The sequence below is a fragment of the Antedon bifida genome, chromosome 5, assembly GCF_963402885.1.
Source record: "Antedon bifida chromosome 5, ecAntBifi1.1, whole genome shotgun sequence".
Classification (NCBI taxonomy): Eukaryota; Metazoa; Echinodermata; class Crinoidea; order Comatulida; family Antedonidae; genus Antedon; species Antedon bifida.
Genome location: NC_136230.1, coordinates 5906079 through 5926309, shown reverse-complemented (window position 1 = coordinate 5926309; position 20231 = coordinate 5906079). Strand labels below are relative to the sequence as shown.

The 20231-nt window shown below is 32.5% G+C and overlaps 1 protein-coding gene across 2 annotated transcripts in view; it reads right to left on the bottom strand.

Moving 5' to 3' along the window:
- Nucleotides 1-2756: 2756 nt before the first annotated feature.
- LOC144843095 (uncharacterized) overlaps nt 2757-20231 on the bottom strand; it is a 49451-nt gene continuing 31976 nt past the window's right edge. For both annotated transcript variants that reach the window (XM_078699787.1, XM_078699788.1), the window contains 11 exons: nt 19834-19938; nt 19326-19457; nt 18192-18311; nt 17377-17513; nt 16676-16802; nt 15286-15378; nt 14784-14975; nt 14105-14243; nt 13205-13382; nt 9405-13014; nt 2757-3824 (listed from right to left, as the gene is read on the bottom strand). In XM_078699787.1, the coding sequence (XP_078555913.1) occupies nt 3660-3824; nt 9405-13014; nt 13205-13382; nt 14105-14243; nt 14784-14975; nt 15286-15378; nt 16676-16802; nt 17377-17513; nt 18192-18311; nt 19326-19457; nt 19834-19938 (4998 nt within the window). In that variant the 3' untranslated portion in view covers nt 2757-3659. The remainder of the gene's footprint in view (nt 3825-9404; nt 13015-13204; nt 13383-14104; nt 14244-14783; nt 14976-15285; nt 15379-16675; nt 16803-17376; nt 17514-18191; nt 18312-19325; nt 19458-19833; nt 19939-20231) is intronic.

Here is a 20231-nt window from a genome sequence, read left to right as displayed (position 1 = left end):
GCCCTCTATAGTTTATGCCTTAACCTAATAGAAAAAAAATAATGCATCCCGGACATTACAGGCACTCAGATATATATATAGTCAAATATATAGTCGCTTAAACTACAATTATTAAATCAACATGATACGAGGACGGAGGCTCGTAAATATTTTTTTAAATAAAAAAAATCCACACAATGTAATTAAATTAGTGACACAATAATATAATAGATGACAACCAAAAACCTTAAAATTAGAAATCACAGAAAAATTAAAATATTGCACAGCGTCGAAAAGTAAAATTCTTCTATAGAAATTATCAAACGTAACGCTTAGAATTGCATTTTGTAAAGCGTTTATTACTATCCTTATCCTGTTATTTAGCTGAAGTATGTGCGTTTCTGAACCAGTCTGAACTTATCATGAGCTCACTATAGTATGCTTAACTTATTAATTAGGCCTACTAACTGTAGGCCTACTCTAGGCTTTGCGTAAACGCGTATTGCTCTATCAACCAATATTCGTCGTTTGGGTCCACGCAAAGAAAACTATTTAAACGCATTAAAGCGTGGTTCCCACTAGCGACGCAACGCAAGGACGTAACGCAACGCAAGTGAATTGACCAATCACAAGCGATGGCTTATTCGCTTGTGATTGCTAACTGTCTATAACTTCGCTTGTCATTGGTTAAAACGCTTGCGTTGCGTTTACGTCCTTGCGTTACGTTCTAGTGGGAACCAAGCTTAAATGATATTTGACGGAGTATGTAGGCCTAACACTTTATTGAGACGCGGCATGGCGAATTGTCGAATGTTCTATGAGACCAAGAAAATGAATAACGGATAATGTTACCGAAATCAAAGTTTAATATCCTATAGATCATATTTTAGTTCATTCATGCCCGAATTCTCATCCGATGTATTAAAAAAACTTAGAAATTGATATAGTTTTTTTAAGTCTCATTTCGTACAAAAACGAACCAACTCATCGCTCGAAATCCGGGCTCGGTTTAACGTAGGTTTACATGAGAGCGCTTGAAATGACGTAATTGCATCGGCAGGTACTAATGAAGGTGAAGACTTCACCTACAAATAGATAATCACCTTTTCTGGTATAAAAGGAAACCGACAAAGGGTTTAATTGTTAACAGATTGATGGAAAGTGGTTTGTGTTTACTAGAGCACAACCACACCGATTTGCGACCCAATCCCCGTGCAATTGGTTTACCGACTGTGGATTATGGAGCTAGCCCATATTAAGATCCAGTGTTGGCCACAACCAAACTCCGCACTCATTTAATACACCGTTTTTTACAGTCGGTATTCTAGTTATTCATAAGTTAAGTCGTCGAGATTCGATCACAAAGAGATTCATAAATTGTTTGTGGAATTACTTGAATAAATTAATCCTTCTAACGGATATGTTAATAGTTTCAATGCTTGTATATTTTTACTTCAATTTTTCCTTAAACGATTTTAAGTTTACGTGCGATTCTACCACACGCACACATGGAGTATTCCAATTTTAGACTTGTAAGGAGATCCGATGATAAAATTCTTCAATAAATAACAATTTATGTATCTTATATATTTTCCGTAAATCTTTCCAACGAAACAATAAAATTACGTGCGATTCTACAAGGCACCGTTGATGTAGAATACATCATGTGGATACAAGCAATGCGGCGAGAGTTGGATTCGAACCACGATCGGTAATCCAACGTCCAACAATAAAGGGATGGAAACTATTTTTCCCCGTATTTCCTTAAAAAAATATTACGATTTTACCACGCATTGTCGATGTATCATGGAAGATTGTATACTTATTGTAAAGAGGTCTGAAGATAAGAGATTAAATCGACGACACGCCTTCTCAGATATCTGTGTCATTGTTTACATCTTTTCTAAATTCTTTGTTGTATAAAATGACACTTATTTTTGTAATAGGCATAACATAACTGGATATTAACGGGGATTACCCCCAGACGTACTTTCTAAAATGATTGTGCATTTTTTTTAATATAGGCATAACCAACACAACTACTAGGTGTCACAAACTAGTTTGCGAAAATGGTACTGAGATACTGGCATATTGTAATTGTGAAACAGTATTAACTTAACTGTAGGCCCTATCTATATATTGTATCGTGTGTTGCCCGAAAGCTCTGCTAATTTTTCTGGCTGTTATACTTTATAGTTTTGATCTAGCTTTTTGCTTATTTTGTATATCTCCATTGAGATCCAGCCACTGATACCCACAGCATTGTCATTTAATCAGTAATTAAATTAGAGAGTGTATCTCCGCTTTAAACGAGAGTAACCAATAAATATTATTATTATTATTATTATTACTACAAGACTAAATATACTAAACTAATTTTTTAGTTAAAACTGTCATTATTAAAGATCACGATTCCGGATTAACCTCTCCACCAAAATAAGGGGGGTGTATCCCATACCCGATGCACAACCACCAACTTTTACTCACAAGCAGGTAAAATAAACAAACAGACCTAGACAAAATCACCTAAACATAAGAGATTCACATGCATTCACACAACCTAAAACACAGTAATGAACAGTTAATTCAAGTTCGGATCGAGGTATTAAAGTGAAATGCACCGTATGGAACGCCAAACAATAGCTGATACAAAACAATCCTAATGATTAACAACAATCAAATAACGAATAATAATATAATAGCATAAAAGCACACAAATTTGATCATCGATTGGAATCAGATGAAGGTATTTTTTAAATATTTTTATAGAAATAAATATTTTTTGTAATGCTTTGTTTACACTCTCAAACTTCATGTGACCAGGGAAAAGTGTGATTTCACTCTTCCCTGATGTGGCAAAACGTGATGTGACCATATAATTACATGGGCATGATGACGTAATATCACTACCATTATGTGGGCACATCACACACTTTTGTCAAACTAGTTTGATAATGTAGACAGAGCTTAAAGCATATACTGTACAATGTAGCTTAATATTTATTTGTTTTAATGCCCTGACGTAGAAATAGTGTTTTTCAAAAGCTTGGCCCTTTCTTGCTGTTTACTTTATCGTTTAGCTTTTTGCTTATTTTATTGGATACCCACAGCATTACCATTTTTCAGTAATTAGGTTATATTCATTATCATGCAATATGACCTCAGTTTAAACCCTAATTTTGGCCCAGAAACTTTTCTGGTAAATAAACAAAAATTTTACAATTATGTAAAAATAAAAAAGTATATTTCATATTTGTTAAAATTGTAAAAATAAAAAATAATTTGATCTGTTAATTTTTTTGTTTTTATATGTTTGTTATTTGCATGGTAACTTTACATAACTTAATATACATTTGAAAATAAATATTATATCATTATTATATTAACATTTTTAATATTGTAGATTGTCTAAAAATGAACTGGTACTCAGGAAGTTGATAAAAGGGGAAGGGCGAGAGGATGTATGTTTCTTATGCTACAGAGGTTGTTTGCCTGCAAACAAATGTTTAAATAAACTTTAAAATACACCACCTAAGAATTAAATCCTAGGATTTAAAATTCATATTGGTTTAAAACATCATATTAATTAATAATTAAATTTTCTTTAAATTAATTTATACCAAAAATAGAATTATAAATTTGATTTAACTGGTACTTTACTGTCCTGAAGTAAATTCCATTCAATTTTGTAGTATTCGTAATGTTCGCATTAATGCTGACAAGATGGCTGCCATTGTTTGAGCTTGCCGTAGCAACAGTTGCATCTTGGGATGGTTGATTGGTTTGCCATGAGCTTCCTGAGCGATTTGTAACGTTGAGCTGAATGTGTTGGCCACATCTCGCACCTTGAAAGAGATCAATAAAATATTTTAGTAATCAAAATGGTTGAACCGTACATAAATCATAATAATATTTTAAAAAATCAAATAGGCTTAAAAAAAATTATGTTGCCAAAACACAGTTGTACTGACAGCATCAATGGAAAAACAGAGATGGAATGTTTTAACTGATATTGTAATAATGATGTAGATAATTATGTAGTCGTGCTAAAAAAAGAGCCAAAATCTAAAAGAGGGCGATATAAATTTACTCATGCATGTAATTTCAACTAAAAAATGTAATACTAATTAACAAAAAAGTTGAAATTAGTTTGATCAAATTTCTGTTGCGTTTGGGAAATACAGCAGTTTTTTTTTATTTCACACGCATCCAACAGCGAGTAACTTGCCAATTACAGGATGGATAAACTATTTAATAATATACTGTTTCATGCTTATAAACCAAGTTTCATTTGAGGCATAGGGAGTGGAGTTGAGTCATGAGTTACAACCCTGGCACTATGTCAGGATTGAACCCTGGACCTTTGGATTGGAAGGCAAGCTACACAATCAGTTTATCATTGCAATTATTGTTGTTGTTGTTTTCTGTATTGAACAAGAATACAACTGTCACTTATGTTGTTAAAATAATTCCAACACCTGTGGATGAAATGAATCACACGCACCAGTGACAAACACACAATTACTATAAAGAATAGATGACACATAGGTGGGTACAAGTGCTCTTCATACCCCTATCAAAACCACTTTAAGATCGTCTTTTCCTGGGAAAATCCCTGTGTTGTTAGACCGCAAGGGCATTGCATATGTACTCAACAACTGCTCATATTTTCCCTAGTTGAGACAATGAGCTAACGATGATAAGAGACTCTTCATTTAATTAGTTCACAAAGTGTCATTAATATCATTGAGTGAACTGCTCTTGCGGATTTCAACGTCACTAATTATTAAACTTCATGAGATAATGTGAAAAGAACTGAACAATTTAAAGTAGATAGATGAAGTGTATCCAAGAAATCTGTAGTTTCTTTACTCCATGTGGCAGTACTTGTTTCAACTACTGAGTTTGAATTTTTTTCATAGTTTGCAGGGGTGTATCCAGTATTTTTTAGCACTAACATAATAAATAATCTGATAATAAATTATTATTATTATTAAATAATCTATATCTAAATAAATATATATTAAAAAGTAGTTTATAATTTCATTTTAATTGGTCAGATGTTTGCCCTACTCTGACTTAATTTGTACTTCATACTAAGTACATTTGAGAATGTTCTCGGGTGGGACTTGAACCCACAACCTCCAGATCACTAGCCTGGCGTTCATATCTCTAGACCACCGAGCTTGAGCTGATGGCTAGTGGTTAGATACAAGCCCAAGTAAGCAGCGGGTACTGCACCAACAGGGTTGTAATTGTATTATTAAACTACTGTGGAGTAGCTTTGCGTCAGGGAGTTGAGTAATTGATCAGATGTTTGCCCTATTCTAAAATTTCATTTTAGTTGTAAAAAGAGAGTTTGTGCCTCCTAGATGTGGATACTCGCCTTGTTTGATTAACAACAGCATTGTGAATTCAAATAACGTTGATGTATACGTTTAGATATTTTGGAGATTTAAGATTAAAAAATTGTTATTGGTTCAATAAAAATGGAAATTCTTAGCCTAATAAAGACAATAAAACTACAAAGAAAAATACCTCAAATACTATCGACGCCCACCCCACCCCACCCCATGCCAGCTTAAACAAAACTATATATTCTTGTAAACGTTTGTGTTTTTGTTTTTTTGGGTGTGTATCAATGGTGTAATAATTATCTGCTTTTAATCAATTGATTTTAATCGCATAATCTCATCTTTAATTATTTCAAGAACAAATTAATTAATCACCACTATTTTTTAACAGACTATTTTAAAGAAACACATGTTGTTTTTATTTACTTAATAAAGCACAAAAACCACAATCTATCATAAAAAAAAAACACACCAAAACCACAAAATATGTTACTGGTCCCTAATTATTATTAGAATAAGATGGAAATGTTGTTTTGTTTTTGGGAGATATTGTATAACTAAATTCTACCATAACATTCTGTTTTTTACTTGAAAACAAAATATATTTAATTTTTTTTTAAATGTTTTTTTAAGAGTTGAGACATGGGAAATTACATTCAACATTCTGGTTTTTACTTGGAAAAAAAATATTAGATTCGAGACATGGGAAATGTAATATAGAAAGACTATCGAGTTCATTTTATATTTGTAAAGACATCTATGTCTAGCACATCCCTGGATCAGAGAGGCCCCGAGATTTTAACATAACACAATGCATTATCCAGTAGTACACAATAATAATTGATGGGGTGTTACAATATACAAACAAAACACCTGCTTGTTGCACTGCGACTGTTTGTTTTAAGTTTAGATTTGTCTACCTGTAGCATGGAGTAATAGGTACTAAAACGACCTTCAAGGATTACATGAATACAGGCTTTGCTGTATTGTCTGTACCTCACCTTAGGTGCTAATTATCCCCCAGAAAACAAAAGCAGAGGCATTGAATGAGCAAAGAGTACACCTAGAGGGCTAGGTATTGAAACAACGAAGGACTGCTGGTCACAGTGATTGTTAATACAGTACAGGTGTAAGAGTACAAATATATACTCATCTAATCCAATTTGAGTACTTTGATGAGCACTTTAAAAAAAAAAGACTTATTAGCAAATGATTATATACAGTAACACCAATCATTTGGGACACTCTAGGCAGAGGACACCCCATTAAGGGGAACCTTCCTATAAAATAAACACAAAGCAATACGGTATATTTTTAAACACTATTTGGGAGACATTTTTCTGTGAAATAAACAAGGGAAAAAAATGTTTAACACTGTGGCCAATCTCTATTCAGTGGACATCCCTATTATTAAGGGGAACATTTTTTGGGCCCTGAAGGTATCTCCTTCATAGGGATTCTACTGTTTTAGGAAATATATTGTATCGGCAACAAAAAAAATTGAATCCAATTTTCATTTCAAACAAAAGTTTTAAAATCTCATGGAGACCAAAATAAAGTACTATACACAATTAAGCAATGCCATAAGAATATATCAGAACAATTTTTCCTGAAGGTGTCTCCTTAATAAGATTCTACTGTTTTAAGAAATGGATTGAATCGCCAAATAAATTGAATCAAATTTTCATTTTAAAAAAAAGTTTTAAAATCTCATGGAGACCAAAATAAAGTACTATACACAATTAAGCAGTGCTGCAAGATTATATCAGAAAATAAAGATAAGATTAGGACTTCAATCGCTTGAAAACAGCAGCTATCATTTTAAACTATGGTTAGGGTAAGGTAAATGTATTCTTTACTCAATTTGGTCCTTTCTACTCAAAATTATTCACATTGAATTAGAAGATTTTATAAACTATGCAGAACCTCGCACTAATCTGCGTCACAGTTAAACATACTGTAAGTAAACATAGGTCCATGTACTTTTTATTTACAAAACAGATTTTTGTTTCACGATGGCATCAATTACACAACACTCAACTATAAGAATATTCCAAGGTTACAAATAGAATGACAATACATGATATTTTATCAACCAGACAACAATAAAGGTCTTATAGTCTCTAATGGATTCATACCAACGATTACGTCCATGTATAAAATCCAAAAGTTTTTTACGCATATTCAAGACACTTAAAAACTGTGGTTTTTTTTCTACAGTTAAGACGCATATAATTTGTACTTTGAATAACCTTCTTTTCTAGTTAAAAATTAGGTTAAATAATTTAATCTGTAAAATTTCTGTTTACAAAATATTTTCTTTTAACATTATTATATTATATTGCTTATACTGCTTTTCAGCACTGGAAAATGTAGTGTGGACTTTGCCTAAACATTTATGATTTCAAAGAAAAGCCCCTTGAAATTGATCTTACAATAAGTGATTAAATATCAACAGTGTGCAGAACACTTTAGTTATTTTGTTTATTATAATTCTGTTTAATTGATTTAATTGAAAAAAGTTATAAAATGCTGCGACTAGATTCTTATGACTGAGACTAATTAGGGTATGTTCACAGATATGGCACGCAAGCTGTAAGGTAATTCACGGATTAAAATGCCCAAGTGTTCACAAGTGCAAACAGACTCTAAGAGTTACCAAATTAATATATGGGGACTGAAAATGTTGTTGTTAATGTTATGGGATTGGACCTTTTTTTTACAAACTTTATCAATTTTTGTTCAACACAAATTAATTTCAAAAATTCTGTTCTGAAAAATTTTAACAATATCATGAATATTGTGACTTAGTAAATTCAGACTTGATAAGGGTTACCAAATTAAGTTTAAAAGTGTGGTGTTTTTTGTGCGTGTTGTGGCATCTATGTTTATGGGGACTTTTTTGTCAACACGTTGAAAGTCAGTAAATGTTAATGCACCAATACTATGGTGTTTTAGTGCACGTACAATGCACCCTAATCATATATATTTTCTTATCTCTTTTACAAAATCACTAATATTGAATATCTCTGAAAAACCTCTTTTTTATTAGGAAATTCTAAAGCATTTTATTACAACCGTCGAGGTAACCTAATTCCTCCACGATACAACATTTAAGTATGAATAATTACAGTTTGCTAAAGATATAGAATCTTTTTAGATACAACATGCTTCCATACATGGGCCATCAGGTATGTGTTCAGGTAGACATATAAAGCTCTGTCTACACTATTAAAATAGTTTGAAAAAAGTGTGATGTGCCCAAATATGGTAGTGATATGACATCATCATGTCCACATATGGGCACATCACATTTTTTTGTCACATAAAGTTTGGTAGTGTAGACATACAATGTATGCGTTTCCTTCAAACATTTTATCAAGTTCAAACAAATCCAAGAATAAGGGGAAATAATTACCAGGTTTTAAGACTTAATTCTAAGTCCTGCAATCTGATTGGACAATGCAATTGGCGAGGACCCAAGATGACAACAAACAAAAGGCTTTGTGGTGTCTATTGTATGGAATATCCAACGGTAAATAAACCTACGCTGATAATCGCATCAATCAATTGGTAATGTCACCTACCCATCCGACTTAAGCATTGGCTAAAATTCTTATAATCTAGTTTCAAATGTTTTTAAGCTTAGTAATCTAATGAATATAAATTGAAACAACTAACGCTTTTTTTAAAAGGATCAATGTAAAAAGTTTACTGTTTCCAGAATGACAAAATGTAATGTTAATTCTCACAAAATATGATTGCATCTAAATATGAGGGCAGTATACTGTTAAATCTATCACAGACAATAATATTCCAATCTTTTCTTAAAAATTCCAAATCTTATCATCTTTCATAGAAAATATTGAGTTTTCCTTAAATTTTCAAGGGAAAAAACAAGATTAGATTGTTGACATTTATTTATTAATGCATACAAATACAGATGTCAAATACATAAGAAAAACTTTAAAATAGAACATAACTAGAAGATAGAATGTCTATGAGGAAGAAGCAGGATATGTTGAAGCGATTTTAGAGAGAATCCCTGTAAAATAAATAGCTTGAACTCACCTTGGTTCCAAGATTATGTGCCTGCATCACTGACGACATGGAAGCTATGGCAGCTCTGCTATTGTCATATAACCTAGCCAGAGTATGAACACTGTCCTCAACACGGCTGGTGAGCTTTTCATAACTCAGAGCTGCACTGCTTACAAGAAGCTTTACATTTCCTGTGAATTCCTTTGTGTTGGCAACTAAATCCTGTTTATATTCTTGGAATTGTGTCGCATCTGGGATTGGTGTCACGGTGTCAGAATACTTTTCGATAAATGCAACAAGTTTTTGTACATCTGCAATGGCATCATTTAAAGCATCGTTGCCGGAGTATTCTTTTTCCATCGCCATTTTGATAACATCATCTTGGGGGATTTCTTCAGGTTTATAGGAATCATCTGGTAGTACTGGTGAGTCTGGAGAAACATAGAAGGACACTTCCATTCCTGGTGGTAGAGAATTTGGCAATGCTGGTGGTGGTGGAGTAGTGTTAGTTTGTGATGAGAATGAGCTTGGTATAGGTGGGATTGTAGAAGGAAGTGGTGGTGGGGAATCAGAATCTGGTGTTTTTGAAGATGTAGAACTTGGAGTAGGACTAGGCGTAGCTCTTAATGGCTTTGGATATACTGGTGGTCCTGATTTTACGCTACGTAATGGTAATTTTGCAATCACTGGACTTTGTACTGGTGACTGGTACTTCTTAGGCACTGGACTAGAAGTTCTAGAACTAGTTATTGGTGATGGTGTACGTGTAGGATAAGCTAGACCTGATTCTAAGTTATCAATATAAAATTGGAAGCTAGGTGATGAAGATGACGATCTAAGACTGGATGATGGTGACTGGTTTCTGGAAGAAACAACCGGTGGTGTTGCTGGCTTTGGGGGAGGAGGAACTCTTGGTGAATGAGGTCGGTAACCAGGTACTGGTGGTGGTGACTGGAATGTTGATGTTGCAGGCCTCTCTCCTGGTACATTGAATGATGAACTATACTTCAAAGGTGACTTTGTTGGTGAAAGGTTTGGACTAATAATGTTCTTTGGAGAACGCACTGATTCAGAGCGAGTTACACCACTAACATCTTTTGTTTCCACATTGTTGATTTCAGATAAATTTAAAGTATGTGGTCTATTATTTTTACTTTCAGATATAGAACGACGGTTTGATGTCTCTGGTGATCCCATAAAAGTCATTGCTTTTAGTGGCTTAGGTCCAGGCTTTGGTTTACTAGTTGGATATTCAGATGCATCGAAAGACTTCTTGCCTTTAAGAGCGTTTTTTGCTCTTGTGAATGGGTTTGAGAATGACAAAGGTCGCTTTAAAAGAGCTTCTTTTTTTGATGGTGCCTTGTGATTATTGTTTGCATTTGATTCATCATTTGCAGTTGATTTACGAAACATAGGTGAAGGACTACGCTTTGGTTTGACAGGGGGTGGGGGCGCTTTACGGTGAGGCACCTTATCACTGCTTGAAAAAGTCTGACTTCTATAAATAGGTTTACTATCAGTCGGTAAACAGAAATCTCTGTTGAGTTCCTCAGCAGTTGGAGTATTGTCACTAGAATGCTGAAAAAGAACATCAGCACGAACTGGTGACTTTCTATGTATTGCTGTTGATGATCTCTTAATTGTTGCATAAATGGCAACACTACTCTTATTGTCAAGATATTCCATGGAACCAGTACTGACTCTCATAGATGACGATCTTTTTATATCAAGACAGTCAAGTGACTTTGGACGGTGAATTTTTGGTTGTTCTTCTTTCATGGCCATTTTTCTTTTGAAAGATTCAGTGTTGTACTTCCTTCTTGGTGGTGGAATTGGTGTTGGAGGTGTTTTAGGCTTTTCTCCCTCTACTTCTACTCCTTCTTCTGAAGGACTTTTCGATTTATCTGGTGACTTACTAAAAACAAGAGTTTCTAAAAAGAACTCAGTACCATCTGTGGTAAAAACTGTAGTTTCATGAGTATCGTCCTCACTGTCAGACGCAACAGTTTTGTTGCCATTTTCTGAAGTCGATTGTAGAGACACGATAGAATCACTGTCTACACTCTCTGCCACAAAGCCACTATCTATACTATTTTGCATTGGTTCCACTGCCATAAGCCCTAGTCGTCTTTGTACCAATGGACTAGGCTCTTCACCTTTTTTATCCTTCGTTTCATCAACTGTCTGTGTAATTTCCTGTAAAATATCTGGTATATACTCTTCATCATTACTATCATCATCGTTTGTTAGGGAATTTAGGTCCAATAATGGTACAATGGCAGATACATCTTTATCAGTTGTTTCTTCAATCTCTTCTCCAAAACAAGGAGGTGGCGGAACAATTGGATTATTCTCTAATGATTCCTCATCACCAAATGTTGGTGGAGGAAGCAATGACTTAATAAACTCATCATTTTCAGTACTTTCAGGAGGTGGTGGAACCACCATAGATGCTATTAAAGTATCAATACTGTTGAAATCTGCCGGTACAGATTCATCACCACCAACATCATCATCATTGACTTCAATATTGCTCAAATTTGGAGTGCTACCTCTCAGAGTAGAACTACTGTCAGTGTCCGAGCTTTGCGATGTTCCATTAACCAATATCTCTCCTTGATCATGTGACTCATTGTCTTTATCCTCATTACAAGGAGCAGTATTAATGTCTAAATAATCATTTGGCGATTGACTCAATCCTGCCACATCTCCACTATCAATGATCTCGGAAGATATGGTTTCGTTTCCAGAATCTGATTCATAACCAATGTCTCTTCGCTTTACTTCTCTTGGAGCAAACGCTGGAGAATCAAGTGTAGCAAGAGCTTCAATCGCTGCCATTTGCATACCATGTGCTTCATCAGATGGTTTTGCAACTTCGCTTCCTTTTTCAACATTTGATGGCAAATCAATCACAGAAACTGGAATATCAGAGTTATCATTTTCAGATACTTCTCCATTTTCTTTTAAAGCCTCCTCTGCGATTACATTCTCTTCCTTTGCATTGTTATTATCTAATGTTGAGCCATTTAATCTATTCAATGTGAGATCAATGGTATCACTTTCAACTGTTGTATCTCCATCCTGGTCTTCCTTTAAACTGTCTTCTTTATCAAAGCTCCACAAGCTAAAATGATTTTTAGTCTTTGGTAGTAACATTGAGTCTCTGACTTTTTGAAGACCAGAAGGTGCATCACTGGTCTCAACATCAGAGTCTGAATCCTCAGAACTACTATGAACAGTTCGATATTTCAGCAATTGCACATGACTGTCTTTTGCTTTTCTGTGTTCTGTTATTAAATCATTTGTAGCAACTGTATCTGTGACATCAAAACGCATGTCAGATAAACTAGTCCGTCGCATTGGCGACAAAATATCAGAAAATCTCCTTCTCTTTTCTTTAACTGGCACAGAATCTGGTTGATCTTTTGAGGGTGATGTATCAGGTTTATTCGAAGATTCAACGTTGTTCTTTGAGTTATACATTATCTCAATTAGTCCTTCAAGACTAGATGAATCATCTGAAGAATGTTCTGAAGGACTCTGAGGACTGCCATACACTGGTGAGTTCAAAATGGTGGAAACTGGCAAAGGATCATTATGGTTCTGTTCAGACAGCTTTAAGTTTGGAAGAGATGGACTGTTGATGAAACAAGAAGAAAACAGTATTATATTTATAGTTATTTTTTAATTTTAAAACAATAGATAGGAAGTTGAATACTAATCCTGCTTTAGTCACGGTACCTGAATTAATTTCAGTTTTACGAAAATAAATAATACTTAAGGACGAGATTCAACAATGTAAAAAAAATTTTTTTTAAAGAACGTACCTAAATTTAAAAGCAGAACCTTGATTGAATGATGGTGGACCTTGTGAGAAATCCGCCATCATATAGCCTTCTCGGATCTTTTCTTTCCTAGTAGTACTGGATAGGTTTTCAGAGACCATGTCAGACAGATAGTTCCAGTCTGATACAGCAACAGTATGCTGCCCTCTATATCGAGGGGCTGAATGTTAATAAAATACAAAATAATTATAAGAAAAGAGAAACAACTGAAAGTGCCCAAGTAAATGGAAAGTATAACCTAAAAACTCTTGTAAAACTGTTTTATAATAGGTTTTTATCAGAAATATTATTTTGAGTATTTTAGTCACTTTTTCCGGTTTAAATATGTATTGTCCCCCTGAAAAATAATTTTTACAATTTTTTTTGTTGCATATGCCATTTTAATGTCACATAATAGTTATCCACTTTGACCAAAAATTAGATCTAAACAAAATTTATTTACCTGAAAAACTGTAATTTAAAGCAAAAATTTGCTAAATTGGCTGCCAGCCAATGGATTTTTGGTTGAGTTTAACCATTTATTATGTTATTTTATAAGTGAAAACATTATTTTTTTCGTTTTTTTTTCTACGGAAGTGATTAACTTTATTCAAACTACAAAATAACCTATTCAAAGTCTGATGTAATTAATCTTCATTTTTCATGTTTTTGGGGGACAATACATCTTTAACACTCAGATCTATAATGTATTTTAGTCTACTATCAATTAAAGGCAAAAATAAAAACACTCAACATTGACTGGTGGTATAACATGTTTTTTTTCTGCACACATTTTTGTTTTTACTAGTGCAAGTTTGTTCTTTCATTGTAAATGCTATGTATGTGCAGAGAAACAATAAAAAAAAAACCAAATAAAATAACACAAATAACAAATTGACTTACTTTCTCCACAAACTAAGAATGAGTTAGAGTCCATTGTTGTAATTAATGGTTCATCACCTTCGTTATACAGCTTATGGTAACCATTAATTAGGTTAATTAAGTCTTGCCCTTCGTCAGATTGCAACATTAGAATAATTGGCTGTAAACAATTAACGAACAACAATTTCAGTGATGGTGAAATCTATGAACACAGTAGATTTTGTACAATTTTCTATTCTAAAAATGATTAAATGAATTTCCTAAAGTCTTTTGCAAAGTATATAGATATTATTAGATAATTAAGGCTCAACGACCATTTTTAAAATGATCATGTAATGTATATTGATGGATTAAGAGCAATTATTACCATTATTACTTGTTACTGGTAAATAATGTACTTTTTTTTAACTTACCAAAAAAAAAAATTGTTATTAATATATTCACTAGAAAAAATATTACTAGCTTATAAAATAGGAAGTTATATTGTATCAAATGGAAATTGTTGTTTGTCTGCTGACAACAAAGGAAGTCACATGGTATCATCAATTTATTAATGTTAAACTTTGAAGCAGTAGACAAAGTGCATTCATATAATATATCAATTTACAAGAGTACAATGTTTAAAGAAGTCATAAATACTGATATAAAAACTAATTGATACTAAATGTTACACTCTATTCTGGAAAGATCAATAACCTACCTCTTCGTCTCTGACGCCAATTGTCACCCGGATGACGTTGCTGCCCTCGTGTGACAATTCAATAAATTCTAATTGATCAAAGTCGGCGAGATGATGCGTTATGTTACCCTTTAAATGAATCACCTGCATGATGCCGCATTTTGGACCAATCAGAAGGGTTACATCAGCTCTTTTGTCGTCTGATGATGTTGACTAAAAATAAGATAGACATGTTAGTTTATAAAACTCTACACTATCAAACTTTATGTGACAAAAAAATGTGATAGTGATGTGCCCAAATATGGTAGTGATATGACATCATCATGTCCATATATGGGCACATCACATTTTGTGACGATAAACTACATAATGATAATTTACAACCAAACTTTTCATTGAAAGCTCTGTTTAGTCTGAAACTAATACAATTATAACTCTTCTAAATTTTAGTTTTCATTACCACTATCTCATTTAAAAACATATTTACGAGTTTGTCTTGCCTTTTCAAGGCATAATTACTTACCAGTTGTGTGGCGTAGTAAAACTTCCCTCCAAATGTTCTTTGTTCACTAATTATCTTCAGATAATGAAGTTTTGTTTGTAATGCTGTTAAATGCTATTGTGAAGGAAATAAAATATAACAATTTAATTTAACCTTTATTTACATATAATATATTAAAATAATATATAATAAAATATATAAATAAAATATAATACAATAAAATAATTTTAAGTTGATATTTAAAAAAAATAATTAAATCAAGAGTAAACTACTTTAGTTGTCAAAAGAAGTGCTTGCAACATTATTGCTCTTTCCCTAGATCTGTCCCTGCTATTGATCTATTTCTTGTAGCTGTTGTTACAGATTGCAATTAAAAATGTATTTTCTCCCAAAAACATTTAAAAATGAAGATTAATAAAATCAGATTTGAATAGGCAATTTCATTTGTAGTTTTAAAAAAGTGAATCACTTCCGTCGAAAAGAAAAACATAATGTTTTTCACATATAAAATGACAAGAAAACGGTTAAAATCAACCAAAAACCCTGGCAGTCAATTTGACTATTTTTTTGCTTTAAATTACAGTTTTTTTAGGTAAATAATTTTTGATGAAATTGTGAATAACTATTATGTGACATTAAAATGGCATAGTCAACAAAAATATTTTTGTAAAGGGACAATATATCTTTAAGTTTTGTCTTTTTGGTTTTGGCATAGAGATATTATGTTCACTATAATATCTCTATGGTTTTGGCAAATGTCTTTACTCAACTTTTATATCTATGTTTATTTGTTTTTTATTTGGCAGTAATTTGATTAAAAACAACAATATTAACAAAACAAAAAGAGGTTTATGATCACTTTCACGCCTAAACTTTCCCATTATAACTAAACTAAACTAAACTTTCAAAAAACGTAGTGTAAATAGAACAAATTGTAAATATTTCGAACTGTTTCAATGTGTTACAATTTGCAGTTATATGATTTAAGTTCTTCTGTAAATGGATTTGACGAAGCAGTTTGGCAACTTAAATTACAGCCAACCGGAATATAAATCACACATATATGAGTTTAAAGAGCTGTTTTTCACCACAGATAACTTTAACCAAAAAGAAATTAACACTTTATAGAAACAAATTTCAACTCCTTAAATGTGAGAATTGAACATAACATAGAAATATCTTAATAGTAGACTTATCTAGGAACTATCAATGTTATTTTATGTTTTTATAGATTTCATGTTGGCTATTAGGGAAGATAAACATAATTTAATTTTAACCATAATTGATATAAATGAAGGATGGGGAGAAAACTGAATGGAATAAAAGGACAAAGATGATAAAAAGATGATAATGGTATTGATTCTGATGATTAAGATTATAAAATAATAATGATGTAACCGTTGCTGCTTACCTTTTGTCCTGGTGCTGTAAGATTTTGATTCTGTTTTATGTAATGATTGATCATGCGACGCAACTCCCGTCCCTTCATGTGCTGTATGATAGACTTTGGTAAGAATCGATCCAAACCGCCTTCTCTCCTACAATTTCATCAAAACAAAAGTACCACACCTCTATTAATTTCTACTTTGTTTATTAACCCTAACCCTTTTAAATATCGAATGTTGCTATACTAATTTGGCAACAAGCTGTTCCCAATATATATATTTCAATCATCCTACATCACATGGAAGTTTGTAATATTAAAAACACTACAATTTGAAATGGGATAGGAATTAGTATGAATGATTTTTAACATTTAATAAAATAACATTTAAATCTGAAAAATAATCACTTTAAGGTGAAACAATATACAATTTAACTGGCTAAAGCTCTGTCTACACTATCAAACTGTATGTGACAAAAAAATGTGATGTTCCCATTTTTATGGACACGATGATGTCATACCACTACAATAACTGGGCATATCACTACCATATTTGGGTACATCACACTTTTTTGTCACATTCAGATAGTGTAGTGTAGACAGAGCTTTACCCATAATAAAAGGACATTCTATAAAGAGGACAATTTATTGGGTGCTGAAGATGTACACTTATTAGGACTTTTATTGTATGTAGGACATCTTAATGATTTTATTAGATGTTTGCTTACTCAATAATTTTCTGTGATACTTTGCTTGTTTGATGATTGCTTAGAACGTGCTGGTGAATGTGTAAGGCTGCTAGCCGAACTGCTACATCAAACTTGAGCTCAGAAGCAAAGCGTTCATTTATAACATCATTGCAGCACTGAAAAAAGTAGTGAAAGTAATAGCTTTTAGAATAAGGGTAATTGTGGACCTTTTGCAAAGGAGGAAATTTAATTTTATATACTATACATTCAGGGTCGTAGCCACCAGTACGGTTGGTAAGGTTTCAACCTGTCCACTTTTTAACAGAAGCCTTTGGCAATCCAGTGGCTTGAACAGAGATTGTTCCCTTTTCTTACGGAAACCACACCACTTTATTTCTCGAGGCTACATCACTGACATTGATACCATTGGGATGGTGCAAAATGTTCATTTAATGTTTGGTTTTGAGAATTGATTTGACAATGAAAGAAAAACTTTTTGGTTCTTAAGAACGTTTTGGAGGTTTCCAGTTTTGAGGTTATTTTGAGAGTTGAGTGTACTTTGTAATAAACAGGACATAAATCAAGTTATATATCAATATTACTTTTTAGTACTATATACATTTATTGGATATAATTGAACAATAGTAATAATAATAATATATTCTAAATAAACTGTATTCATGTGAAATAAAAAAATATACATATCGTAGTCTTATGTTGTATTCTTAATATTGAAAATATATTAATGTTTCCCCAGCCTGTAGATAAAATATTCAAAGGCAATCATGTAAAATAAAAAATAACATATTTTAAGTTGTGTTGTATAAGAATAACTATATTAATGTTTTCCCAACCTGTAGATAAAAATATTCAAAGGCATTTTCATCTGCTGTGAGTAGATCATATGCATCTTTGGGGACAAAAGCGATGCGAAAAAGACATTTCCAATGCTGTGATCCTGGCCTTGATGCAATCTGAGAAAATGAAAGAAAGGAAGAAATGGATTATGGGTATATTTAGACTCACAGCTTAAACGTTGCATCTTATCAGTTTAATATTTTTTATTGCGGAAGTCAGATATTCATATCATCAAAAATAACAAGGAGCCCTAACCACTGCACTATATATTTATTGTTTATTTATTCTTTCCTTTGACTGGATTGCATTTTCAGTAATGAAGTATTGTGTTTCGAAATGGTTCAGTTACAAGGTTTAAAAGTAAAGACAAATATAACATCTATACAGAAAAATAAAAGCATACATAGGCCTAATTTGAAAGATATATGCAGAACAGTTAAAAACAATGCATTTTATCAAACGTTCTTAAGACAGATTCGAACCTGTGCCCTCGGCGAGCACCTTAACTATTAAAACATGTATTTTTTTCACATTCTGTGTGCATGATAAAAATTAAAATAATAGAAGTAGTAATAACAAAAATAATACATTTGTATGTTTTAATGTATTCTGCATTCATTTAAAAAAGCAAACATATATTGAGTAAAATGTAAATCTCTGATCGCTCATGCATGGAATATGACACCTGACCTCTGGGGAAATCATTTAAGTCATCTAAATCTTTCGAATTCTTTATTACAATTTTTCGCTTCATGAATTTTCTGTTGTGATAATTTGCCAACAGTTAAAAAAGAAAGCTTCTACTCAAATATTGTATGTATCTGTTTTTGTAGATAAATAGGTCATAATATAATTTAGATGACATTCAACTCTATCTGATGCCAGTATGTTTTTCCAATGACAAAACTCTACTAAAAAAAAACTTATACAGTGTAAAACATCTTTTAAGGGGACACATTCATTTCCTGTGTCCCCTTAATAATGATTTCTGAATAGGGATATTCCAAGGAGGAGTTCCACCAAATCTCCTTTTTTGTGTTTTCCTCTTTTGTGTGGAAAAGAATTCTCACGGACTTAATGAATAAATTAGCCATTAGGAATGTAAAAAAACATTTTTAAATCATACTAACATTTTGAAGTGTTTCGTTTTCATGAAGTAAGATAAATTTATGATGTGACGTGCTTCGCATGTCTTGCATAACGAGCGAGAAGTACTGCATGCATGTGATGTTCAGTTTCTCCTGTAGAGTGTTTAATACGTCCTAGAAAAAAAAAAAAGCGTGTCATGACCGATAAGCATATTATGAAAATATAAATAGTAATGCAAGATAGTTACATATTTGACCAAAATATATTTCTAAAATACATAAAATTTAAGTTGAATAATTGAAAGATTTATTAAACGCTAGAATGAGAACAATTATGCATTATATGAATTTATTAATTTTAAAATAACAAGCCGTGCATCAACTGTACGACTATTTAATATTAATGTTTCACAGCTTTGATTGACAGTGAGAAGGTATGTTTTTTTTTGTCATACTCAAACTCCACCGATTTATATATGCAAAGAAACATCCATCCTCCATACCAAGGCAGTTCGTTTTAAAATTTATGAAAGATGTGCCTTCTTCTTACCTTTACATTTGTTTTACTGTCATATTTAAATGATTTTGTCTGGTTATTTTCAAGATAGACTTTTAGAACACTTGGTAGATAAACTAAACTAGCAGGAACTTTACCCTAAAAAGAAAAGAACAATTAGTATTATTTTTATTTATTTTTAAATATTTTATACACATCCAACAGCGAGCAATTACACAGGATAACATGTGAATTATCAAGCTTAAGCTCAAACTAGTTTGACAAATATGATGTGCCCAAATATGGTAGTTATATGATGTCATCCAGGTCCATATATGGGCACATCAAATTTTTTTGTCACATAAAGTTTGATAGTGTAGACAGAGCTTTAGAAAGTGAGAGTTGTAAGTTACACGCATGGCACTAGGTCGGGATTGAACCGTAGACCTTGA